Raw genomic sequence first — 26,027 nt, 5'->3', positions numbered from 1 at the left:
AATACCACTGGCTCTTCAGCCTCAGTTCAAAATATGGCTTCTTGAATGAGTTGTTGATATGATGATCAGTCTATATGCTGGCGTTGATATAACTTACCTAAACAGGCAGATACAAGTGGGTTCAAATGGCTACAATATACAGTGGTACCTTGGGTTAAGTACTCAATTTGTTCTGGAGGTCTGTTCTTAACCTGAAACTGTTCTTAACCTGAAGCACCACTTTAGCTAATGGGGCCTCCTGCCGTCGCCGCGCCACCAGAGCACGATTTCTGTTCTCATCCTGAAGCAAAGTTCTTAACCCGAGGTACTATTTCTGGGTTATCAGAGTCTGTAACCTGAAGCATATGTAACCTGAAGTGTATGTAACCCGAGGTACCACTGTAGTATAGTCAGTGGTTTCAGTGATACTTTGGTTCAAATCCTAATGAAGCCTTTCTTTTAGCCTTAGTTCCCCAAGTATAAACTCAGAAGCATAACCATCTCCCTCACATAACTCTTGCTAGAGTTGCTAGGAAAATGATTTTAAAGTGCTTTACACATCAATAGTTATACATAAATAGCAAGACATAGTATATTTTTGAACACTTAGGCTCTGCCGTGGGTAGGAAATTCTGAAATGTGGTTTGGTTTATTGTATAAAATGGTAACAGTTTCATTTTTTGTCTACTGTAAAAAGTCTGGATTTTCCCTTATAGTTCTAATTTATGTTAATTTTCTTTTGGGGGCTAAATTTACTACTCTGGTAGCCATGCATAAACTATTGAAATAAAGTGGTATCTGGACTCCCTCCAGTAGTTGCAGCCAATTGTGTATTTTATAGTTTTGTACTTGGGCTAGTAAAGTGACCAGTTAATCTGGCAACCGTCTCTAGTTATTATTTGAGAACAGTGGTGGGCCCTCTTTCACATATAGTTACAGTGTGCCATTTATTACAGGATGATGTGATGATGCCCCAGAGAATAAGACTGCAGTGGGAAGCTGCTATTCAGCATCCAGAAAGTGTGAGTATTTCTCTGTCATTTTCTTTTAACAGTGAGGCATGCAGCTTGTTTTAACAGGAAGGCTTGGGAAATGTTATAGCGGTTTTGATTGCAATTGGTACTCCTTAATCTAGCAAATTTTAAGGAAATGTTTCTGGAGGTTTTTACTCAAGTACCTTACTTGTTTGTTTATACTCCCTGAAAATTCTATCTGTGACCTGATTTAAAAGCTTTATCTATTGCAAAAAAGTAATAAATTAAACAAGTAACTGACCACTGTAGTTAATGAAAACAGAATTAATGACTCATCCATCGCATTTGTGAAAATACGAACAGATTACCGTATTTTTTGCACCATAACACTCACTTTTTTCCTCCTAGAAAGTAAGGGGAAATGTCTGTGCGTGTTAAGGAGCGAATGCCTACGGATGGCGGGGGGATCTGCTGCAGTCGTGAGCAGAGGATCCATGGTTCCCCTTCCTTCCCTCCTCCGTGGCTTACTTTGAAACAGCAAAGCGGGAGAAGAGCCACTGAGTAGGGAGGAGAGAGGGACAGAGAGCCTGCTTCTTTAAAGGAGCAAAGCAGGAGAGGAGAGGAGCCTTCTCCTCTTATACCCCTCTTCTGCATTATTAACAGCATCCTTCTCCACCCACCCCACGCGTGTTCCTTGTCCCTTGAGTGCTTTTCCTTCCCTCCCCACTTAAAACATGGTTACAAAGCACGGATCCACATGGATCCTCAGGATTTTTGCATTGGGCTACCCCAAACTCACCGTCAGATCACATGTCTGTGGCCACAGCATGAACCACAAAAATCATACATCCGCTGTTTCGTTTAGAATATTTTTTTTCTTGTTTTCCTCCTCTAAAAACTATGTGCGTGTTATGGTCGGGTGTGTGATACAGAGCGAAAAATACGGTATAACAATAGTAACAATTGGGTTGTATCCAACAGTGTCACTCAGCTGTGACAGTAAGGCATCCATAAGACAAAAGTGGCACGATACAAATTTCAGCCATTCTCTCCCTCCCTGCATCCCCCTAAACCTGTATCAGATGGTTGAGTGTCCCAGAATATATCACTCATAAAAAAACTGCTTTGTGAATTAGCACCGTTAAGTACCTAATTATAATTGTCTATAATTTTCTGTATTTTGTTTCCTTCTCATCTCACTTTTTATACCCCCATGCATATATGTACCTGCAATGTAGAATAACTCCTTAATTCGTCTGATGCTTTCTGCAAAAGCAAGTTGGACTCGTCAGAAGTTCTATAACTTTTCTTCATTGTTGACACAAAGCTGCTTTTTGGAGGAGTCTTCGCTCTTGAAGGGATGGTGTACAGCAGGCATAGGCAAACTCGGCCCTCCAGATACTTCAGGACTACAACTCCCATCATCCCTGACCACTAGTCCTGTTAGCTAGGGATGATGGGAGTTGTAGTCCCCAAACATCTGGAGGGCCGAGTTTGCCTATGCCTGGTGTACAGTCAGAGCACCTCTAGAGCTGGATTAGGAAAAGATAAAAGAGAAGCATTTTTATTGCTGAGGGGAAAGGTAATAATGGCTAAGTAGACCTACCTACTAATGTTGAATAAGTTTTACGGTATTAAAGGTCTATATTTAGTAGACTGAAATTGTCCTGCAGAAGCATCCTTGATAAAGAGATAGCACTGTAAAAAGGAGTGTTCTTTTGCTTCTGTTTTTTTAAGGACCCACCTCTTGTCTATAACGTATTATAAACTGATTTTAATATGTAAATGGCTGTAACGCCTCCTGGGACAGGTGGTGAAGGGGCGTGTCAGAAATTGAAATTGAATGTGGAATAAAATATTACCTATAAGCCAGGAGGTTGCACAACGGTTAGATATTGCTAGTCTGCAACTTAACTACCCTGCTGCACTGGTTCTGCTACGGATATCAAATTGCTGCTTTGCTTAGGCATATGAAAGGAAATCATTCTGAAGAACTTATTTTGCTATTGCATGGCTCATGTGAGGGAAAGCAACGTTGCATTTAATTTTTGTTTTCAGTTTCATGGTTTTAAAATAACTACTAAGTGAAATTGCTTGGCACTTGTTTCATTCTTGGTGTGATGCTCTGTTAAAAAAACCAAAAACCATAAGGGAAAGATGTGAAGCCATAAGGGGATGGGGCCAGATGTATAATAATCATTTTCTTTGAACTAGAATGAAAACAACAAAAACAGAATGGCTTGAGTCTAATTTTTAGGCATTAATCCATACCACAAGATTACCATACATAATTTGGCAAGCAGCCTGATTAGAGAGGCCCACAGATGGCGAAGCTTTAAAAATAGTCTAATGGGCGCATTTTTTTCTTACTAGTAAAATATAGATCTTATAGTTGATATGTATGAGCTCATATTCTGCCCAGTCTGATTTCACTTGTTTGAACATGTTGCATAATAGTGAGATGTTACTGGGGATGGAAATTGAACAAATGCATGGTTTTTTCATGGCCCTGCAGGTGTCTTTGACTGTGGTTGCTGCTAAATCAGCGGTATGTGTGTTTGGTTTGGGCAGGCAATTCATTGCTGATCTGTGCCTTTGCTTTCTTTTGCTGGGTGTGCCATGTTTTTCTTTATCTTCTTTCATTTGTTGCTGTTTTCACTGTTCTCTGCTTCAGCATTCATTCTGTTAATATAAAGCTGGGGTAGGTAAGTATAGTTGCATGAGCAATGACAATATACTTCCTCTTTGGCCCGTTTAGGAAGCTGAACTACTGGGAGGGTTACAGTTCTCTTACCACAGTTTTCTGTTGCAAGACTGAGGAGTCATATGATGTTATGTCATTCAGAGGCAGCATTACACAGTGGAACAAGGCGCAACAGATTTGTGCAATGGATCCTTCTGTTTCATCAGCAATGTGTACGAAAATGATCCTTACATTCTGGCTGTTTGCTTTATTGGATGGGAGGTTTAATAACATACGAACTCAGCAAAGTCTGTATTTCTGAGTTTGGCCAGATTGAGGATGTCTCTTATTACTGATGTAGTTTCCCCTTACGTGAGCACCCTAGGCACACATTCCTTACTTGTATCTTCCAGTATGTGTCAAACAGACCCACCCTGGACATGATATGTACCTTGCTTGCAGACAAACACTTGCTGATCATCAAAGTAGCAAAGAAAATACAAGCTAGATTCCAAAAAGCTTTGGGATGGGGGTGGGGGATTCAGATTTCGATGGGTTTCTGGTTTATTGTATTTTTAGCATCTTTATAATTTGCTGTATGGTGACAGCAGCCACGACATTAAAAGACGCCTGCTTCTTGGGAGAAAAGCAATGACAAACCTAGACAGCATCTTAAAAAGTAGAGACACCACCTTGCCAACAAAGGTCCGTATAGTAAAAGCTATGGTTTTCCCAGTAGTGATGTATGGAAGTGAAAGCTGGACCATAAAGAAGGCTGATCGCTGAAGAATCAATGCTTTTGAATTATGGTGCTGGAGGAGACTCTTGAGAGTCCCATGGACTGCAGGAAGATCAAACCTATCCATTCTTAAGGAAATCAGCCCTGAGTGCTCACTGGAAGGACAGATCGTGAAGCTGAGGCTCCAATACTTTGGCCACCTCATGAGAAGAGAAGACTCCCTGGGAAAGACTCTGATGTTGGGAAAGACTGAGGGCACAAGGAGAAGGGGGTGACAGAGGACGAGATGGTTGGACAGTGTTCTCAAAGCTATGAACATGAGTTTGACCAAACTGCGGGAGGCAGTGGAAGACAGAAGTGCCTGGTGTGCTCTGGTCCATGGGGTCACGAAGAGTTGGACATGACTAAACGACTAAACAACAAAAACAAATTTGCTGTATAAGAGTAATGTGTGATTTACATGGAGAAGAGTATTATTTTTCTGTGTATATGTTTATGTTTATATGTTTACATGGAGAAGAGTATTATTTTCTGTGTATATGTTAAATATGTCAAAAGTATTTTTGTTTTTAAATCATAGAACTGTAGAGTTGAAAGGAACCCTGAGAATCATCTAGTCCTACCCCCTGCAATGTAGGAATCTCAAATAAAGCATCCATGACAGATAGCCATCCAACCTCTGCTTAAAAACCTCCAAGGAAGGCACGTCCACCACCTTCTGAGGGAGCCCATTTCACTGTGAAACAACCCTGAATGTCAGAAAGTTCTTCCTGATGTTTAGTCGGAATGCCCTTTCTTGTAACTTGAAGCCGTCAGTTCAGGTCCTATCCTCCGGAGCAGTAGAAAACAAGTTTGCTCTAACTTGCATGTGACAGCCCTTATCGTGGTAGCTTGTACCTTTCAACAATAGAGTTTCATTCATGAAAAGCAGAGTATAGAGGGAAAGAGAGGTGGTTTGAAGTGCTTTTTATTTGCTGATTGAGTGTATGGTATACACTCTGCTTTTGAAGTTTGTTCCTGCCATCCATTCTGTATACTTTGTGCAGGGCTAATTTAGTTGCCCGATAGGCAGATATTGGCAAACATTCATAGCTCAATCACATTTGGTTTTGCTACTACTGAGCTAAAATCGTTTGGTTAGTGTTGCAAATTTGTTTAACGTTACATAATCTCATTCATTAGCCTCGTGTTCAGAAAGCTCTCTGTCACTTTGGGATTTTTGCTGTCCAACTCTCTAGTTCGCAAGTGTCTCAGTTGTACATATGTGCCTATTTATTTATTTTTTGACCTTGTTTTCTATCTGATTGTGCTATTCTGCATAATGAATTTGCAGTAGTCAGTCTTGTTTTCATATATTATCCGTTAAGGAAATTATTGAAAAATAAGTCTATCTAGTTTTAAGCAGATTGTATCTATTGTTTATGTGGAAATGCAGTTTTTCCACTTGCACAATACGGATCTTGGAAATGATTTTTTTAAAGTTTTCTGTACAACGAAGTGTCATAAAGCTGAAGTACTGAAAAGTTCGTTTTTACTACGTTCATCTGTTATTCTATTGTTCCACTGTACAGTTGTCTGATGACTTCCTAATTTTGGGGTGTCAAAAAAACAATGTGCAAGACCACTTCCTCCCCTTAATTTCTTTTAAAGCTGTGCCTGTGATCCTCGATCTTCCAACACCCGTCAGCCTCAGATAGCATGGCTATTGGTTAGGAAAGGCGAGAGTTGTAGTCCAAAGCATTTGGAAGGTACCAGGGTGGGGAAGGCTGCACAAAATTACAGTTTACTACAGGGGTCAGCAAACTTTTTCAGCAGGGGGCCGGTCCACTGTCCATCAGACCTTGTGGGGGGCCAGACTATATTTTGGAAAAAAATATATGAAAGAATTCCTATGCCCCACAAATAACCCAGAGATGCATGTTAAATAAAAGGAGACCTTCTACTCATGTAAAAACACGCTGACCATCTGCGGGCCGGATTTAGAAGGTGATTGGGCTGTATCCGGCCCCTGGGCCTTAGTTTGCCTACCCATGGTTTACTATTATAAGAATGAGCTTAAACAACCATTGGGCTGTGTTTTAGCAGGGCCACAAGATGGAGTTCAGAAGATTTTGCTTTCATTTTTTTTATCAACTGTAGCTTGATGTGTCATTTGAACTCAACAAACTGTGATTTATCTTAACCATGGTTTGTTTGAAACCACTGTTTAAGCTTTGGATGTAGCATTAACTGTGGTTCAATTGAAAGTTTAAAACTTAATCTCCTTGAAGGAGATGGGAGAGGATAATATGAAAGCTTGAAGTTTGCGTAGGTTCGTTTTCATCTTGCTAAAACTATGGTTTTAGTTGGAATCCGGCCATTGTCACTGCTAGTTTTAAATGGTTACAAATTCAACAGTCTCTTCTTCTGTAAGTTTTGGTGAATCTATGCTACAGCGTAAGGAAAAAGCTTGTTCTACATCCTTGACTTTTTTCGTTGTCTCCTTTTCACAAGAGGGTTTGGTTTGAATAACCTTCTAGACCTTTTTCCTTTGGTAATTACAAGTCTGCACCAGCATTTGGGCCATGCTGCCACCCCATCAGACAACAATACGAGGAGGTTTTCCTTATGCAAACACATGCCATTTAGAAATAAAACATCTATTGTGACAAGGCTTTCTGAGTAAGGCAAGGTCTAAAGTAGTATTTTTCCTTGGAGTTGATATGCACCGGAAACACTTTTGTCTCTGTAAGAATGTATTTAGGCAGACCTGGGCATGTTCTGACAGGCAAAAAATAAAGGCCCAATAAAGAATATGAATACTGTGAAGAACTGAAAAAGTTGCTTGATAATTAGTGGTAATCCCATTTCTTGTTAATGCAGGATGAACAGAGAAATACAGAGTATTACAGCAAGATTTGGATTACAGAGGAAAACACATAGATGTATCTTATTGGTTAAAAAAAAAGGAAAGAGAAGAAAATGATTGAAGACCTCTTTGTTAGCACTGTTTCAGTTTTTATTTATTTAGTCAATATAATGCAAACAAATTGAACATGGATGTAGCAGTGTTTGCTTCTGAGATGGAAGTAGGTATGCTAAGATCAGTTTCTTATAGCCTTGTGGCTCCCCAGGTAGCTGCTTCACTCCTCCATGTATACAGAACATGTGACTGAAAATTATAACATAGGAATATTCACATACAGTGGTGCCTCGCAAGACGAAATTAATCCGTTCCATGAGGCTCTTCGTATAGCGGTTTTTTCGTCTTGCGAAGCAAGCCCATTGACAGCTTAGCGGATTAGCGCTATTAGTGGTTTAGTGGCTTTTAGTGGATCAGCTGATAAGCGGCTTATCAGCGGATCAGCTGATAAGCGGCTTATCAGCGGATCAGCTGATAAGCGGCTTAGGGCTTAGGAAAAGGGGGGGGGGAGGGAAAAACCCCACAGGAACTCGCAAGACATTTTCGTCTTGCGAAGCAAGCCCATAGGGAAATTTGTTTTGCAAAGCGCTTCCAAAACGGAAAACCCTTTCGTCTAGCGGGTTTTCCATCTTGCGAGGCGTTCGTCTTGTGGGGCACCACTGTATCTGAAGGAGCTGCTCATGCATATAAATACCTGTATACCTGAAGGAGCCTATAGCTCAGCCTGGACACTGAGGTCCTCCTCCGAGGGTCTTCTGATAGTTCCCTCACTCTGAGAAGTGAAGTTATAGGGAACCAGGCAGAAGGCCTTCTCAGCAGTGGCACCCTCCCTGTGGAACGCCCTCCCAGCAGATGTCAAGGGGATAAAGAACTACACAACTTCCAGAAGACATCTGAAGGCAGTCCTGTATCAGGAAGTTTTTAATGTTTGATGTTTTACTATGTTTTTATATGCACTATAAGCCGCCCAGAGTGGCCAGGAAAACCCAGCCAGATGGACGGGGTATAATTCATAATAAAAATATTATTAAATGTAATAGAAATAGATTTTTTAAAAAATAAAATCAGAATCCCATATTAACTTTCTGATGGCACCATCTGCATGTTTGATTAAATGGTAGATGGAAGATCTGCCTTTCCTGCTAATACTGCTGAAGAGTTGCTAACTTGATACATTACACATAGGCTGTGTTATCTCGGCCAACTTATAAACAAGCCTTGTGGCCCCACACGTAGCAACTTCAGCCCTCCCATTACATGAGAATTAAGTCTGAAGTATTCAGTTAAATATAGCATTATGAAGTAGATAACTATGGTTAATGGCTTTGGAACAAGCAGGGTACGCAGGCCAAGATGACTCCATATCCTGGCTTGTTCTGAAGATGTTAACCATGGTTTCTCAGTTTGAATGGCCTACTTGTGTAGTAGTCAAGAGTGAAGTAGTTGCATGTGAGTGCACAAGGCTCATTCATATCTCAGCTTATTGCCCTCTACAGTCTTTAAACCCGATTTTCACGACAGATGTGAAAGGAGATCCATCAAGCAATATCACCAAATTGAAGTCAGTCTGGCCTCAAGGTTGACTGATATGAAAATCAGTAGAGAAGCTGATAAATACTATTGGATTCTAGTCTGGATCTTTGATTTAATATATTGCTGCAATGTTTATGGTTTCTAAAAACTTGGAGTCTTGTATATCAGGGAATTCATCTTTCTGTAGCTACAACTGTGCCATCTGCACTCAGGAGCAAGGGATCAGCTGACTTGCAGGAATCCCAAGGTCTTCATGAGTGCAAAGATTTTTAGGGGGTAAATCTAAGAGTAGAAACCAAAAAATGACCCAATGGTGATTGAGCCTACCTTGTAGTCATAAAATATGGCTGACTGTTGGTGGGAGAGACAAATCAGAAAGGGTGTGGAATGCAATGGAGTAATCTAGTACAGTCGTACCTCAGGTTAAAAACACCTCAGGTTACAAACACTTCAGGTTACAGACTCCGCTAACCCGGAAATAGTACCTCGGGTTAAGAACTTTACCTCAGGATGAGAACAGAAATTGTGTGCTGGCATTGTGGCGGCAGTGGGAGGCCCCATTAGCTAAAGTGGTACCTCAGGTGAGTAACGGTTTCAGGTTAAGAACGGACCTCCCGAACGAATTAATTTCATAACCAGAGGTACAACTGTAAAAGGAATGACTGGCTGTCAGGGACCCTGAACAGAAGCGGGCTACACTGCAACGTTGTTTTGCAAGTCAAACATGCTGCACCAAGATTTGATGTGCATTGCATTTTATTTTAAATAATGACTGGAAAAGTCTGCTAGTTGCAATTTAAATCTTCAGAATAATATTCTGTAGTTTTAGTTCAGAAAAATAATCTCTTAAAATCTGTTTAATTTCAAGCATTCATGAAGTTTGAGGGATAGAACTGCCAACTGTAATGCTTTCAGTATAACAAACAGATGTTCTGGGAGTGATGCACAAACAAACTGTATATAAAGTAGAGCGTGTACCCTTTTAAAACTCTTGACATTAGAACACCTGGAATGGATGTCTGTACTAGGATTCTGAGATCCTGAACCTGCAAGATGGTCTTGGTGTGAAAAACTGCCATGATACTGATGCAATTATTTTAGTGTCTCCATTGGCACCTAAGCCCCTGGAAAGATCATTTAATAGACACACACTTGGCTGAAAGAGCAGTACTGGAAAAAATGTAAGAATGACTGGAGCAGTACTGGAAAAAATGTAAGAATCCCAAGTAGTGTGAAGGAAATGGGCACACAAAAATCTCTGTATTGGAAAAAGGGTAGTTTACTCATGCTGGAAGTGCAGTGCTTATGGCAGCTTTCATTAATTGGGTGTTTCCACATAAATCCATTGAACCATGCTTGAATTTAGCAGTGTGTTTGTTTTTCATTAAGCTGGGCCTGTAGATTTTTTTTTTTTAATTTGGTGTTTCTGAAAAACCACAATAGATTTTCAAAGCTAGTTGTAGTTCAGGACTGTTCTAAATTTTAATGAAACATCACAAATGAAAACCATCCCTTCTGATACAACTTTGTAATTAAATTTATATCCAGTATGGCCTCCACATGCCAATAACCACATCTAACAATGGTTCTGTTTCTACAGCGCTATAGTCCTAGGTTCATAGTATACAGCTGAATAGATTCTGTATTATATTCTCATGCATAAAACTGGGGCTGGAGTTACTAAATGTTAAAAAGATCATTTTCTCTTCCTCATGTATCGGGCAACTAGCCATGGGCATTGCATGAGATGTGATATCTTTTATGGAACCCATATGTATGTTTACTGTTGGCAAGTTTCTGCTAAAGCAGTACAAAAAACCAAAATCCTAGCCCCAGCTTTCTAGCCAAATAGTTTCCCCTTTGTAGTGGTTATTTATGGGTTGGGTTTCTTGTTTCATCAGCTTCTAGGACTTTTCACCACTAAGAACTGCACTGGAATCGTGCCAGGGTCCTGAGGATTCCATTTAATCTGCATAAGTGAAAGTTGCATAAGCCTTTGAATTGACCTGATTCCTAGTTAGCTGTTTGCTTGTTTTTGCCTCCATATAATGACTAATCTGCCCCCTGCAAGTTTGGTAGGGAGATATGCATCCTCCATTTGACCCAAAGTTTCTCCTGTAATTGTGAGACAAAAAAGGTAATCAGAAAATGATTGTGGACAAAGTAAGCATTCAACTTGCAGTAGCATTGATCTGCAGATGGGGGACATGATGAAATCTGCCCCATTTATTACCATGAAGTTTGAATATATCAGGAAGGGCTTTTTATTCCTCAGATGTTGGCTCAAGCAAGTTTTGTCCTTGGCGAAAGAAAAGAGGTAGAAGAATGTTAAGCCATAGCCACAGGAAAAAGGTGACTAGGGAGAGGGCAGGCTGAGAATTTCAGGGAGAGAACGTATAGTCTTAAATATTGAGAGGGGATATTACTGTGTTTGCAATAACTACTGTTTTCTATAATTAATTAATTATTGCAGTTGCCATGCCTCCTGTAGCCTCTGCACCATAGAATGGGGACTGTTGAGCAGAATTGGGAGTTCTGAGCAGATAGCAAATGACTGTTGATAAATTTCGGTCAACCATAGTTAGCTTATTGTGCATTTGGAGGTCAGCCATGGTTTGGGTTCCGAGCTATGATTAGTCCAAATTAAATTCGTGGTTAATGGAATGCATTTGTAAAATCCAAGCAGGATGTACGTGAACATGTTCATTTGTATGCTCTCAAGGAGCAGCAATTTACCTGTGCAAAAATTTTGGCAATGAAGACTTCATCTTGGTAACTGGATGAATCACAGTGAACCGAAGTAGTTTAATCCCTATTGTTTTGGCACTGCAGAAGCTGAGTACTGTACTTTACTTTGGGGGTTTCAGTGTTTCAGAAGGTAGATGTGAAAGCACACATAGATGTACTTTAGCTTTGTAACTTTTTTTTTTTTGCTGTACCTTTTTGCAAAAGGCTGTGACCTCACCCTTCATGCACTGAGTGTTATTGTTTTAAAAAAGATATTTGATTAAAAATTACAGGTGCAATATACAGATTATGAATTTATTTAAGTTTATTCTACATAAAATGGAGTTAGGATGTTCTCTTATTAAAACCACATGTGATTATATTTTAAACCATTTATGAAAGCAAGGCTTCTCATCCATTTAAAACCTTCAAGGTAATATCCTCAGTGGTAGCAGCAGTGTTAAGTTTGCCATGTTCTCCACATAGACCTGAGGCGTAGGAAATCGTTTCAAAGCCAGGTCTCTCGTGGAGTCTTGGAGCTGTTCAGATACATGGCTTTGGCTCAGCCCCATCTCTACAGCAGTCATTAACTATAATCATGAACACATGAAAACATGACTTTTCTTCAAAGGGAAATGAGAGAGGGCAGCTTGTTGGTGAAATTTTAGAACTTCCTTCTAATTTTCCTTTTGTTTTTACCTGCGGCAGCACTTCTGAAACTCATTTAATTTGCATTCCATCATAATCTAATACAGCTTGTTCCATTCCAACTTACTGTGGAATGCCTTTAACATATTACTTTATGCTGTTCCTTTGAAAATTTGTTGTTTCAGGTTCCTCTCGACTTCCTTTGAATGGCAACATTTTGTGTTCTACACGTGCGATGTGTTAAGTTATAAAAGGGGGGGAAATGTTCCTTAGTATCAATAGAATTCAGTAACTGAACTTGTGGGTTTATTTACCAAGGTTTGCTGCAAGCAGTATTTATGTATACTGAAGTATTCCTTGAGTGGTATTTTATACAGATTTGGGCAGCTTATTTGAATGTAGAGATGAATTATGTTTATTACAGGCTTGTGACTGTCTCTTTGCCTCAAGCCAGTATAAATCGCCTTCAAGTAGAGAAAATGAGTTTGTCTCAGTTTCTTATTTATCTAGTTTTAATTTCAGTTCTCCACATTTTGAAATAATAGTTTACATGAAAATTCATAATACATATGTGTGGGTTCTCCTAACACATTCATTTCGTGTCTGAGAAATTGATCAGTTGCCTACTCTGGATGGGGTTGGCAAGGACGCAGGTGGCGCTGTGGTCTATTCCACTGAGCCTCTTGCCAAGCAGAAGGTCAGCGGTTCGAATTCCCATGATGGGGTGAGCTCCCGTTGCTCTGTCCTAGCTTTTGCCAACCTAGCAGTTCGAAAGCATACCAGTGCAAGTAGATAAATAGGTACCATTGCAGCAGGAAAGTAAACAGTGCTTCCAGACGCTCTGGCAGTCGTCACAGTGTCCTGTTGTGCCAGAAGCAGTTTAGACATGCTGGCCACATGACCCAGAAAGCTGTCTGTGGACAAACGCCAACTCCCTCGGCCTGAAAAGCGAGATGAGTGCCGCACCCCATAGTTCACAGTTTGGGGGTGCTTCTGGATTCAGCACTGTTACTGGATGTTCAGCTAGCCTCATTGGCTAGAAGTACCTTTTACCAACAATCACTGGTTCAACAGATTTTTGCCATTCCTGGACCAGGAAGGCCTTGGGGTGGAGGACACCAAGAGATGTTTGAAGAGCAGCAGCTGAAGCAGCCCCGGCAGCAGCAATCTCTTGATTGGGACCTGAGCTGTGGTCTTTTTCCATCATCCCCTTCCTCCAGCCCCCATAAATCGGCACTGCCTTTAAAAAAGAATCCTATGTATGTGTGCATATTCACTTATTGTCTGCTGCCTTGGGGAACTGTTGCCAGATTCAAAGGCAGGTTAAAAAAAATACGAAGATACAGAAATGACCACTCATTTGCTAATGACAGCCAGAAGTGGAAAGATACCATCCCTCCACAGATTCCTGGAGAGGCAAATCTGGGCTATGGCATATACAGTGGTACCTTGGCTTCCAAACTTAATCCGTTCCGTAAGTCTGTTCTTAAACCAAAACCGTTCTTAAACCGAGACGCACTTTCTCTAATGAGGCCTTCCGCCGCCGGTGCCCTTCCACCGTTTGGATTCCGTTCTTAGACTGAGGTAAAGTTCTCAAACCGGGACACTATTTCCGGTTTGGCAGAGTTTGTAAACCGAATCGTTCTTAAACTGGACTGTTCTTAAACCGAGGTACCACTGTATGATCAAGTTGGTTAAAGTAAGAGAGGGTAGGCAACAAGAATGTTTTTAGTGAGAGAAGGAGTTTATTTCTTATTGGAATAAGAAAATGCAAGAGTCAGTGAATCCATATTCTCTGTTGGGGGGAAATTAAAACTCTGGGGAAGGAATTCATCATAGTGCTATGACAATTGTTCCATCAGCGCAAAAATTTCTGCTGCCAGATGGAGCCATTCCTCCTCTCCTCCCCCTGTGTGCTGTTCTGAGGGCTCACCTGACCCCCTCAAGCCAATTGTGGGGTGGCTTGGGGAAGAAAAACCCATTGCACAAGTGGAAACCCTTTAATGGACTTCTGCTGGCAGAACCCATTAGTTGAATCTGGCCCTCAAGAAGTACAAACTCAAGAAGTGTCAAGGAAACCAAGAAAAAATAACTGTTTGTTTTTGAATAGCAATAGTAAAAGCAATTAGATGATTCCTGGTAAATAGTTATTGAAATGCAAATCTATAATAACATTTTAGAGCAGGCTTCCTCAACTTCGGCCCTCCAGATATTTTTTGGCCTACAACTTCCATGATCCTTAGCTATCAGGACCAGTGGTCAGGGATGCTGGGAATTGTAGTCTCAAAACATCTGGTGGGCCAAGGTTGAGGAAGCCTGTTTTAGAGATACTGTGATCCAAAAACATAATGTTCTGCAGCTTGTTTCTATTTATATTGTATTTAACCTTTTCTATTGTTTTTATAATCAATCAAAAATACACACACACACACCCCATATCCCTATTCTGAAGCCTTGTGGTCCTGTGTATTTTCCATGCTTAGTGGGCACAGTTTACTACGTTATGAGGATTTTTGGACTAACCCAGAAAAGTGTTGCTTTATGTTCTCGGCAATCCAGGACTTACTAATACCATTAGGGTATTGTATAGTTTGGGCACTGGCTGTTGGCAAGTTTGTATACTTCCATTGTACAATAATAACTGCAAAGGAACACTTCTAAAAACAAAGTGGGAGTGACAAATAAGCCCTTTGTTCTGTTTTCAAACTTGGGGCTTTTTTTTAAAAAAAAGTCCAGTGATTATAGCAATGCTAGACATAAAGATGTTGGAAGATGTTTAAACTGTTGGTAAGAAACTTGCTGTTAACCTTAAAGTAACCAAAAATTGTGCAAGACCTTGAAATTCAGTCCTTTGTTTGAAGCTTCTGTCTCCCTACTACTGTTCTAGTGTCTATGTTCTGCTATATAGCTCTGTGGCTCAATGCGCTGTTCAAGTATCAGGGGCTGCATATCTATGAAAGTGCATTCCATCTAACACATCTGGTCCACTGCTATTGTTTTGTCATCTGTACAATGCACGCTCTTGCTTTGAAGGGGAAAAGTTGTTTCTCTCCTGTTGGCTCTGTGTGACCATTCAAAATGGGTATACTTTAAGTGGCATTGCAGGTTCTGGGAAAATATGAAAGGACCTTATATTTTTCATCTTTGAGCTTTGTTGTATGTGCATGGCTTGGGCACCAAGGGCCACGATTTCAAAGGAATTCAAGACTCCACAGTTCAGGGTCAGACTTTCAAAAGGACTTGGATCCCCTTAGAACATCAAAGAGAGTGGGCAGGCTTTCAAATGAGTTCAGTATTTATGGAACACATCTAACAATCTGCTCTTTATTTAGGTTTTTAATTAATTTAGCCTTTCATTCTTGACAAAAAGTTAATTCCGTCTTTAGGTGCCAATTTGAAATTGTGTTGGAAATCTGGGTTTATAAGTAGAGGCTTTCTCATTTCATAGCATCTTTCTTGAGGCAACTTGATAATCACACATAGCAGACTTGTTGCTGCAGAGGGCAAGGCTTAGAACCAGTGGGTAAAAATTTCAGGGAAGGTTGTTTATATTTTTAGGATGGCTTTTAAGTTGCATAAAATCCAGAACAACAGTAAAACAATATGAAAGAGGTACAACAGATAGACAGTATCCTTTAAACAATTCAGTACAAGTTTAAATTCATTGGGGGGAAAATAATTATATTTAAAATTCACCTGGTGAAAAAGGCAACAAGATTAGACACAAGGTAAGCCTTCCTGGGGAATGCATTCCACAGACAGGTTGCCACCACTGAGAAGGCCCTCTCCCAACTCACCATTCATCATGCTTTAAATGACAGGGCCATCTAGATATGACCTTGTTGTACAGGTAGGTTCATGTTGCTGTAGACCTGTGTGGGAAACCTGTGGATGCTCCAAGTCCTGGTAGACAAAATCACCTCCAGGTAGTGTGGCCAATGCTCCATGACATCTGGAGGGACACAGGTTTCCTAACCCAGGACTATATTAATCCTCCAGGTATTCGGGTCCCAACTAGTGAATGGCTTTAAAAGTAAGCACCAACATTTTGAATTGTGCTTGGAAGTGGGCTGGAAGCATCAGCAAGAGATTTTCTTCATTACTGAGTCCCAGGTGACAGCCTAGTACAGGTTTCCTCAAACTCAACCCTCCAGATGTTTTGAGACTACAACTCCCATCATCCCTGACCACTGGGATCATGGGAGTTGTAGGGATCATGGGAGTTGTAGGCCAAAAACATATGGAGGGCCGAGTTTGAGGAAGCCTGACCTAGTAGCTGTAGTTTGATTCCATTTCCTGATTAGGCTTCAAAAGCAGGCCAGTGTGGAGCACCTGGGTCTAATGTACTCGGGCATCAATAACTATGGCCAGGTTGTTCCAATCTAGAAGGGATTGCTTTTGGTTAGCTGAAAAAAACCTGTCAGTGCCACAGAAGCTACTTTAGTCTCCAGAACAAACATTGGACTTGTGAGTATTCCCTGACTGCTAATCTGATCTGTTGGGGAGTGCATATATTCATAACAAGTCAAACAACATGTACAGAAGTCATTCTTTGAGACATGATCTCTCTAGGTTTGAAATGGTTTGGACTGAGTTGAAGGGAGGGCAGGGAGACTAGAGAATTAAATGTGGATAAGAAAATATATTTTTATTTGTATTTTTTAAATTTGTATGCCACCCTTCATCTGAAGATCACAGGGCAATTCACAACATAAAAAATATGAGAACAAAAATATATAATAGAACAAAAAACAACCAATAACCTCTGCCCCCACAAACACATGATTTAAGTAGTTTGTGAACCTTGCTAATTGGCAAGTATGTAGTAAAATTAATACAATCTAAATTTTAAAAAAGGACGTGGTTTCCCCTGTGCCTCTATCACTGATTTATCTATGTGGGATATCTTGTCCTTTCAGCTGCAGAATATTTTAGGTGCAACAGGCATACATTGGAAATAGGATTTTGCTTTTAATCTTCAGTTTATAAGCTTTCTGGTAACATAGAGACAGGATATATTAAAAGGCTGCTCTTATCTTCAGGGCTCTTGCTTAATTGCCACTTCATATATTTTCCTAAACTCCCTCACAGTGTTTGTTTCATGCTTCTAACAGGAAATCAAATATTGATTTTCTGCATACTTATACAGAGTGAATTTATGCAGCAGATTTGCTTTGAGAGTAATATTTCATTAAGCCAGAAACTCTCATGATTTAGTAGTATTTAAAACACTCCCTTTGGATTTTTGTTGACTTTATATCTGAAAGTAAAGGAAGAACAACAATCAAATCACTTTGGGTTGGCTTTTGTTTGTTTTTCTGCAGCAGTGTATGAAAGAACAATTTGAAAGAGCCATTTCAGCCACGTTTTAAAGAAGAGACCAGAGGACAGAGATCTTCGTATTTTGGTCCTTATTTTTCACAAGAGCCAATGACAGTTGGAAATGAAAGACTGGGCATCAAAAACACATCAGCTTTGCTGTTATAGGTTATGATGCACGTTACTTGAAATAATGGTCTGAAGAGGACCTTGTTACTGTTTATACACATGATGATGGTGATGCCAGTTTCCTCAAGAACTTCATATGCACAACAGTAATTATCCACTTCTTCTGTTTTCACGTTTTTGTTTACAATATCTTTGCTCCCCTCAGCCTCACTTTCTGCTATCCCCATACTTTTTCCTTGTGTACATTTTCCTTCTGTGCATTCTCATTTAGTTAAGCTGTGTCTGGTCACTGGCACCTGTGGCACACAGTCAAGTGCTAGTCATGTGCAGAAAGCTGAGTAGGAGGGACATCCTAGGCAAGGACTTGGCCAAGTTGTAGTACTGCCAATATAGTGGCATTGGGGCCCTGGTTGTGCTAGCCCTTTCCGCCCCCTGGTGCTTTGTGGTTTTTAGCATCTTTGCTCAAAGTTTGGTGAAACTATGCTACTTCTCTCATGAAGCAAGACACTGTGCACTTCTGTGGGTTTTGAGCATGCTGCCACATTCAGGTTGTAAGGAATCTCTCTCCCCATTCAAATTGCTTGGTTGCTTTTCTTATTAATGGAATCATTTGTGCCCAAACCTGTTGTCTGCACCCACCATGGTTGGGCAAATGGCAGGGTCCACTGGGGTTCATGCTAGTTGCTCACGTCCTGTGTTATATATTATTACATTCTGGGTGCCTGCCTTCTCTCTTCCTCCATCCCTGATGTAGTGGGGCCCAAAGGCAGTATGGGATAATGAAAATGGCACTTGTATTGTGAACACTGTCTGCAATGCAAATAAAGCAGGGGAGGGGTGGGGGAGACTTTGTACCTGATAGTGTGTAGAGGGCCCCTTGTCTAGGATCCCCTCAAACTCTCATTAAGCCTTTCAGTTTTGCCCACTACCCTCATGCCTTGTACAGTGGTACCTCGGGTTAAGTACTTAATTCATTCCGGAGGTCCGTTCTTAACCTGAAACTGTTCTTAACCTGAAGCACCACTTTAGTTAATGGGGCCTCCTGCTGGTGCCGCGCCGCCGGAGCACGATTTCTGTTCTTATCCTGAAGCAAAGTTCTTAACCTGAGGTGCTATTTCTGGGTTAGTGGAGTCTGTAGCCTGAAGCATCTGTAGCCTGAAGTGTCTGTAACCTGAGGTACCACTGTAAGTTGTTGCACTAGCAGAAGCCAGCGCAACGAATCCTGCCAGCACAACAGGACTTAATCTCCCCCACACCATGCGCATCCCAAATCTGCTCAGGTGAGTTGGGACTTAAGTTTAAATTACTGACATGAGTGCAGTAGTAAACTTTTCTTTATTGACAGTGGATGTGCTTGGACTGTACTTATTGATCTCTACCAAGCTCTTTCTCTTGAAAACCGCAGCAAATCAAGTTCTCATATTGGGAACAAAGCCACATTAGAGCTCAGCATAAGGAATTATTGCTTTTTGAGGTGAAGTGGGATCCAAGATGTCAATTGTTTATTGAAAGAGGAAGCTATTCTCATGGCTGTATCTTGGTATTCACAGAAAAAAGATAATTGGCTATATCATTATGTTACGAGAAGTTGAATAAAATCAGTTTTTAGTTGTAGGAGCACCTGGGTTTTGTATTAGGAAAAAATTGCTCACAAAAGCTGTCCATTGAAAGCTCAGATCGGCTTTCTTTTTTGGGCAGGATGTTGTTGGACAGGATTTAAAGAAAACTTTGAACAGATATAGCAGACCTAAGTTATGAGCATGTTTATTCAGACTCGCTGAGCTCAATCAGCTTTACTCCCTGGTGCGTTCAGGAGCGTACTGTTTAAAGTGTTTTCACAGCTATTCCCTCTCTACAGGTAACCAAGGGAACTGTTACTCTGGGAAGTGTATGGAATGGGTCTGGTGAGATGTATAAAAGAATTTTCAGCACCCTCACTAAATGACAATGCGCAGATTTGTTTGGGGGAGACCATACCAGTTAAAATGGGTTCTGTAGTGTAGTGTTTGGTAGTGCAGATAGGCCCTTTGTTTTGGCATAGTGAATCTTGCTTTCTGAAGCCCAGGTGATCCTTTAGTCTTCCTTTTGTACCCAAACTCTGTGCTTACACTGAACTGGATGCTTTATAAATGTTGCTTTCTTCTGAACTATTCTGCCATATCGGCAGGAATACTTGGGCTGAAGTCGTTGAGATTAGAATCTCCTAAATCCTGGTTAATCTATTTCAACTGGCTCATGGATTGGACTGCTAGTATATTTACCCCAGAGCATTGTGCATATCAGAGGCAGCTTCTCTTCATTATATAGTGTTTCAAGGGTCTGATCATAGCTAAAACCTGGTTGCTTTGCATTACTGCTTTTCACAACTTGGGGTGGAACAGCTAACATTCTGCTCTAATTGGAAACCTGGCCATAAGAAAGCCAGTATTAAGACTAATCTGTCACCTCCTGGCAGCTGTTCATTAATTTATATTTGTATAGCTTTGGCCGGGTCAGTCTGCTTTGTGTACAGAAGCTAAGCTTTCTTATCTTTTTGTTATGGAATTCCTTTCAAACAGGCAGAGCTGTGTTTGCCCAGCACTTCGCATCTTTTTCCACCTACTTCTTCCAGTTGTCCCACCCCCACCAAACTTAGTTCTTGTCATGTACTTTAAAGCTTATTTTGTAAATCCTATGAAATGAAAGATTCTGGTGCGCGCAAGAGCGCATGTATATATCCACACACATGTGCGTATGCACACGCACACACACTCTTTGTCAAATCAATATGAAATGCTCAGTTCTTAAACGAAAAGCAAGCTATCTACCATTAGTTTTGGATGGGCTTCCCCCAATTTTGCGGTAACACAAAGGCTTGCTCCCTATGAATTATTAGGAAGAGATGCACCCCGGGGGTCTTTGTGAATGGAAAAATTAGTGAGCAGTCATGATAGAATCATTTTAAGCTGCTGCTCAAGCATGGAAATTTGATTTGCGTACTTAACAAACTACATCCCCCACTATACATATAAGTGTTGTGACCAGACAGTTGATTGAACTTGCTTCAGTTGATATTATTCTCCAGCAACCAAACACTTGTGTTGCATGACAGTTCAAATATTATGCAGTTTAAAGACTCTTCATACTATGACATTTGACGGTCCACAGTGCATTTCAGGCATGCCACAACTTGTGACCAGCCAAGCATTGGTCCTGCCAGAAGGTTGTCAACCTTCATGAGTTAGCTGGAACTGCAGATAAACAGCAAAATATAGAGGGTTCTTGCACCACAGGCCAAGTGACGATCTATGGCTGGCAGGCTGTGTTTCACTTCATGGGTTACAAGTTGAGCAAGTTTTGATATGTACACAGTTACATTAACTTCAGTTAAGATTGTTTTATGAGTGAACAAGACTTTGATCATTAGAACCAAAGCTCGGAATTCGTAAGTCACTCATCCTAATGTTAATTTTGTGTTCAGATAGCATCTCCGAAGTCTGTAAGCAGAAGGGCACAGCAAGTGTGAAATGTCAGTAACAGTGCAATTAGCTCAAGATCTCTTTTGTTTACTTTGGATACATAATTAGTGGGAAAGACAAGACTAGCTTGGGGGCCCTACTGGCCACCTAGATAAGCAAACAGATGGAACTGTACATGTATATGCTGCTTTGGCAGTCCAATCTGATAACATTAGAAAAGCCATCACAGCTGTCAGAATAAAAATGTTTAAACAAAACTGCTGCACTCACTTAAAGGGTGTTCTAGTTTTTAACTATGTATGTGACTTGATATGTCTTTAGGATGCATGGTTAACTGCTCCTTGTATCTGTAAAGTTGATGGATGGGGTAGATTGCAGCATAAACTCTGTTAGTAGTAGCATTTCCTATGTTGAGAGTCATGGTACATTGATACCATGTGCATAAAATCATAGAATTGTAGAGTTCAAAGGGATAACAAACCACTGCATTAGTAGCACCAAGGTGACTTCCCTGGGGTGCTAGCCTGAGTAGTGTGTATGGAGGTCCTGGGCTGCCCAGATGACAAGTTTCCCCCTCTCGGCCTCGCTAATGTTGTCCAAAGGAAAGCACAACAATATGTTTGGCACCAGCTTGGTTAATGCTGAAGGTTAATGCTGTAGGGCCTCCTTCTCTCTTCAGAGAATGTTTGAAATTACTTAACTGTTTTAATGCTATGTTATCTACACTTCCTAAAGGTAATGTCTGTTTGTACTTTCAGATTATAGGTTGCCAAATTGAGAGACAGCCAGCAGAGGCAACTGAGCGATACACTCGATGGATCAATAATCTAACCTGTGAGCAGCTTCTTACTCAGGTATTTTGCATTTATCCTTTTCACCTTAAGATGCCAGAAGGCTGATTCCCATCTGTTTCTTTTGTTTTATGTTGTTTACTCACTTAGCTTGAGTACCCGGGAAGTGGAAGTGTACTTACATAAATCTACCGGGTAGCAAGAGCTAGACAGTATAAGTATATTTCTATGTTCGTAAAATGATTATAACAGGGAGGAGAGAAGTTATAGAAAGCAGCTGAACTCCCCATATTTCTTGTTCCAAACTGTAGGTGGACAGAATCTATACCATGATCACTGCAGTTGGGCTGCACTTCATTACTCAGAAGTATCATCACTTTAGCTTCTTTCACAAAAATGGTATTTTTGATTCAGGCTTCTATGCCTAATTATGCAGAGCAGTTAATCTATAGACATAGAAACTAGGGTAGACATTATTATACACTTTGTTAGATTTAGATTCTTTGGGAGAGCCAATGTGGTGTAGTGTTTGGCGTACTGGACTCTGACCTAAAGTGATCTGATGTTCAAGTCCCTGGCCATCCATAAAGCTCAGTTGGTGACTCTGGGCCAGTTGTTCCTTTTTATGCTTGGCCTAGTCTACCTTGCAGGTTGTGGTGAGGATAGCCAAATACCAGCACAACTGTTCTCTTTCTAAGTTACATTGTTGTATTTGAAATGTTTGTCACTAAAGTCAAACCAAGTGCTAGGCACAGAGAAACAGGACAATAACTTTTGTAAATTTAAGAAACTTGTTCTCATTTGTTTCTGCCAAAATAAAATTTCCAGTTTTGTTGGTTACTTTTCCAAAGAGAGGATTCCCCCAAAGAGCAAATAGTTACTCCTTTTTCAACATGTAATAATAGCCCTGTATTGTTTATGTTTAAGTTGGAACATTTTAGGCACCAACTTAAGATTTTGTTGTTTGAGCAGGACTTATTTTGAAAACAACCTACTATTTTTATAATTTTGCCACATAACCCATTCTGTACCCCTCCCTGCAAAAAAATAATAATTGAAATATAGTTTGCTTTGGTTTTATTGTTATGTTCTTTGGGCCTTAACTGGGATCTTGTACACCAAATGGATACAAATATTTAAAATGAATGAAGATTCTTTCCCCTCTCTGCCTTCAGCTCTGAATTCCTTGAGTCTCAGGAACTAGTTTAGGAACTTGAAGTGGGGGGGGGGGGAGAGAGTTGTTGGATGTGGTTGCCATACTGAGCTCTTTCCTACACCCCCCCCTTATTTTTTTCTACAAGTCTGTGGATCCAACCTTCCAAGTGTCTTAACATAGCATCTCTGTGTGTATATATTTAAGTATGTGGGAAGACTTGTCACTGTGCTACAAATTTTACCATGGCTTGTATTATGGCTTCCATATATAATAGCAGCATTCAGAGACATTGGATTATATCCATATTTATACAATGTTGGGTATTTGATGGGAAGCTACCATATTTTAGTGCATTTGAGGGTTGAATAATTCTGGCCTTTCCTGAGGTGGCTGAAATAATTTTTACTATTAGTTTCCCACTAATACCCTGCTAGGTACAAAAGTGTTCTTTGTTTTTTGTTAGGTTTGATTTTTTGCTGCTATTAATAGCCCAGATCAGTGGTGTGTTCTGTATTTGTGCATGCTCAAGTTTATGGAGTAAGAAAAAAAGGGTGGGGAGAAGAAAAATATATATTTTGCCCGTCAAGAAATTCAGTAGTATCTCAAGAGTGGCTTTATATAACTGACCCTTTTACTGGTCAGCAAATACTTATTTGTAATTCTTGAAATGCAGAAACCCAGGACAAATTATCTCTAAGTGAGATGCATCTTGTGTGATTTGAAACCAACATAATTACCTTAGCAACAGATTGTTTCCTACCTAATTCAACAATCACTGAATGAAAAAAAGTTTGGCAAACGCAAGTACATTTATGGAAGAAACCTGTTCCATTTTCAGGGAAATATGTGTATTAGCAGAGTATGATGAGGGATCTAATGTCTGGGTCGTGGCAGACCATCACAGTGTGTCTTAAGAAGCACATATTTGGGGCTTAGATATTGTGGTATTCTGGCAGGAAGACAGGTATTTTTAATTTTTTTAGGCTTAAGTTTCTCAGAAGAGGAATAAATCTATGCTAGGTTTCATATTGTAGGAACTCTTGTTTCATTTCCTCACTGCTCTAATGTTAGCGGCAATCATGCAAGTTTCAGGGTGATAAATATAATGCAGGGAAATGTTCATGTTGCACCTTCAAACTATCTGGTGACATCTCTGAAGTATGAAGCAAAATACATTGTACATATATAAATTATACATGATTATACCATATAATCAATAGTACATGCTATAGAACGAGGCACTGATATTTAATGTCAACTTCAAGTGAAAGACTCACAAGAAAACGCCTTCTTGGAATGAAAGTACATACTCGAGTGGTCCTCAGATGAATTTTGTGTCAGATTAGCAGTCGAGTCAGAAAAAAGATTTTGAAATAATGAACTGTGGAATATCTGACATTGCAATTTTGTTGAATTGGAAAACGCTTATCTGTAGAGAAGTTTTTTCTTAATAGCCAACTTGATTAAACAACTAAAATGATATCAACATACTGCTTGAACTGAGCGTGAAAAGGAAAGCAACAAGTTCAAGGGCATTCACCAGGTTATATTTCTGTGGATCATTTCAGTCACCTTTAATGGAAATTGATTTGAGCTTATATAGAGTTAAGAGGAATGAGAATTGATGTGAAAGAAATCGAGTTTACCTCTAGAATGGGAAGCTGACTCTGAATATTGATATGGTAGTTTCTAGTCAAGTGACTAGATGGATTGTTGAGGGAGGGAAGCTAAGCATATTGAAACATCATTAAATTTTGGTCTGTGTTACTTTAGGCCAAAGATTGTGTGAGATGAAAATATATTTATTGAGTGGGGTTTAGAAATTATTTATTGTAATGGTTAAGAGTGGATTTTTGTTTAATTTTGAAATGCTGATATTTAATATTCTATATTATTTTAATGAATGTTGAATGTTATTTTATTTGCATATTGTATATTGTATTATGCATATTGTCTTGTTTATATGACGTTAGCCGCTCTGAGCCCAGCTTTGGCTGGGGACGGCAGGATACAAATAAAATTTATGATGTTGATGATCCCAGGCCATTAAGGCAAATGGGTATGAGTGGAACAGGAATTCTTTATCAGTAGGGTGGCAAAGCTGCCAAGGGTCACAGAAGTTATGGTTGCGAAGGAGCTCTGTAAAAGACTTACCAGTTTTGAGAGCTTAGAAGTGGAGCCTTTGTGGTCAAGCATTAGGGTTCAGGCACTCATTCAGGTGTGCTAAAATTATTTCACCATCATGAAAGTCTTGTAGAGATTTTTTTAAAAAAACACAAAATCAACCTGTAATAGGAGCATAAAAACAACCAACTGTGTGCTTACCTGTCCTTAGAGAGCTCTTTAATAGAAGGAACCTGCCTCTTGGGTGTGCCAGTGAGTTTTTAACAACGAAGGGGCACTTCAGTGCAATAAGCATCAAGGCCCCCCCTTGATTTAGAAGAGTTGGAGAGCAGAGTTGATCACTAGTCATTTGCTTTTAAAAAAGTGAGTATTAGTTTTGCTTTTTAATCGTGTGTTCACGGCCTAGGACCCTTGTACCTACGGGACCACAGAGAGCCTCAAGGTCCATAAATAGCAACACCCTAGTGGTCCCGGGCCCTAAGGAAGTTAGATTAGCTTCAACCAGAGCCAGGGCCTTTTCCACACTGGCTCCGGCCTGGTGGAACACTCTGCCTCATGAGACCAGGGCCCTGCAGGATCTGATTTCTTTCCGCAGGGCCTGTAAGACAGAGTTGTTCCGCCTGGCCTTTGGCTTGGAGCCAATTTGATTCCCTCCCCTCTTTCTTTTTTCTTTCTCCTTTCTCCTCCTGTGATGAGGCTGCATTTTAATATTTTAATGTTTCAATATTTTAATGTTGTATTTAAGTTGTATTCATTCAACTTGTTTTTATTATTGCTTGTTAGCCACCCTGAGCCCGGCCTTGGCTGGGGCGGGCGGGGTATAAAAATTATTATTATTATTATTATTATTATTATTATTATTATT

The 26,027-nt window shown here is 40.2% G+C and overlaps 1 protein-coding gene across 2 annotated transcripts in view; it reads left to right on the top strand.

Moving 5' to 3' along the window:
• B3GNTL1 (UDP-GlcNAc:betaGal beta-1,3-N-acetylglucosaminyltransferase like 1) overlaps positions 1-26,027 on the top strand; it is a gene marked incomplete at its 5' end in the record, with an annotated part of 167,449 nt that overhangs the window by 18,229 nt on the left and 123,193 nt on the right. The window contains 3 exons of one of the 2 annotated variants that reach the window (XM_081848749.1): positions 936-1,001; positions 3,469-3,501; positions 21,850-21,945. In XM_081848749.1, coding sequence (XP_081704875.1) covers positions 936-1,001; positions 3,469-3,501; positions 21,850-21,945 — 195 coding nt within the window. The remainder of the gene's footprint in view (positions 1-935; positions 1,002-3,468; positions 3,502-21,849; positions 21,946-26,027) is intronic. The other variant, XM_081848750.1, reaches the window with a different exon arrangement.

Source organism: Podarcis erhardii, assembly GCF_964252035.2.
Source record: "Podarcis erhardii genome assembly, chromosome: 2".
Lineage (NCBI taxonomy): Eukaryota > Metazoa > Chordata > Lepidosauria > Squamata > Lacertidae > Podarcis > Podarcis erhardii.
The sequence above is the reverse complement of the archived record's forward strand: the minus strand, read 5'-3'. Positions and strand labels throughout refer to the sequence as shown.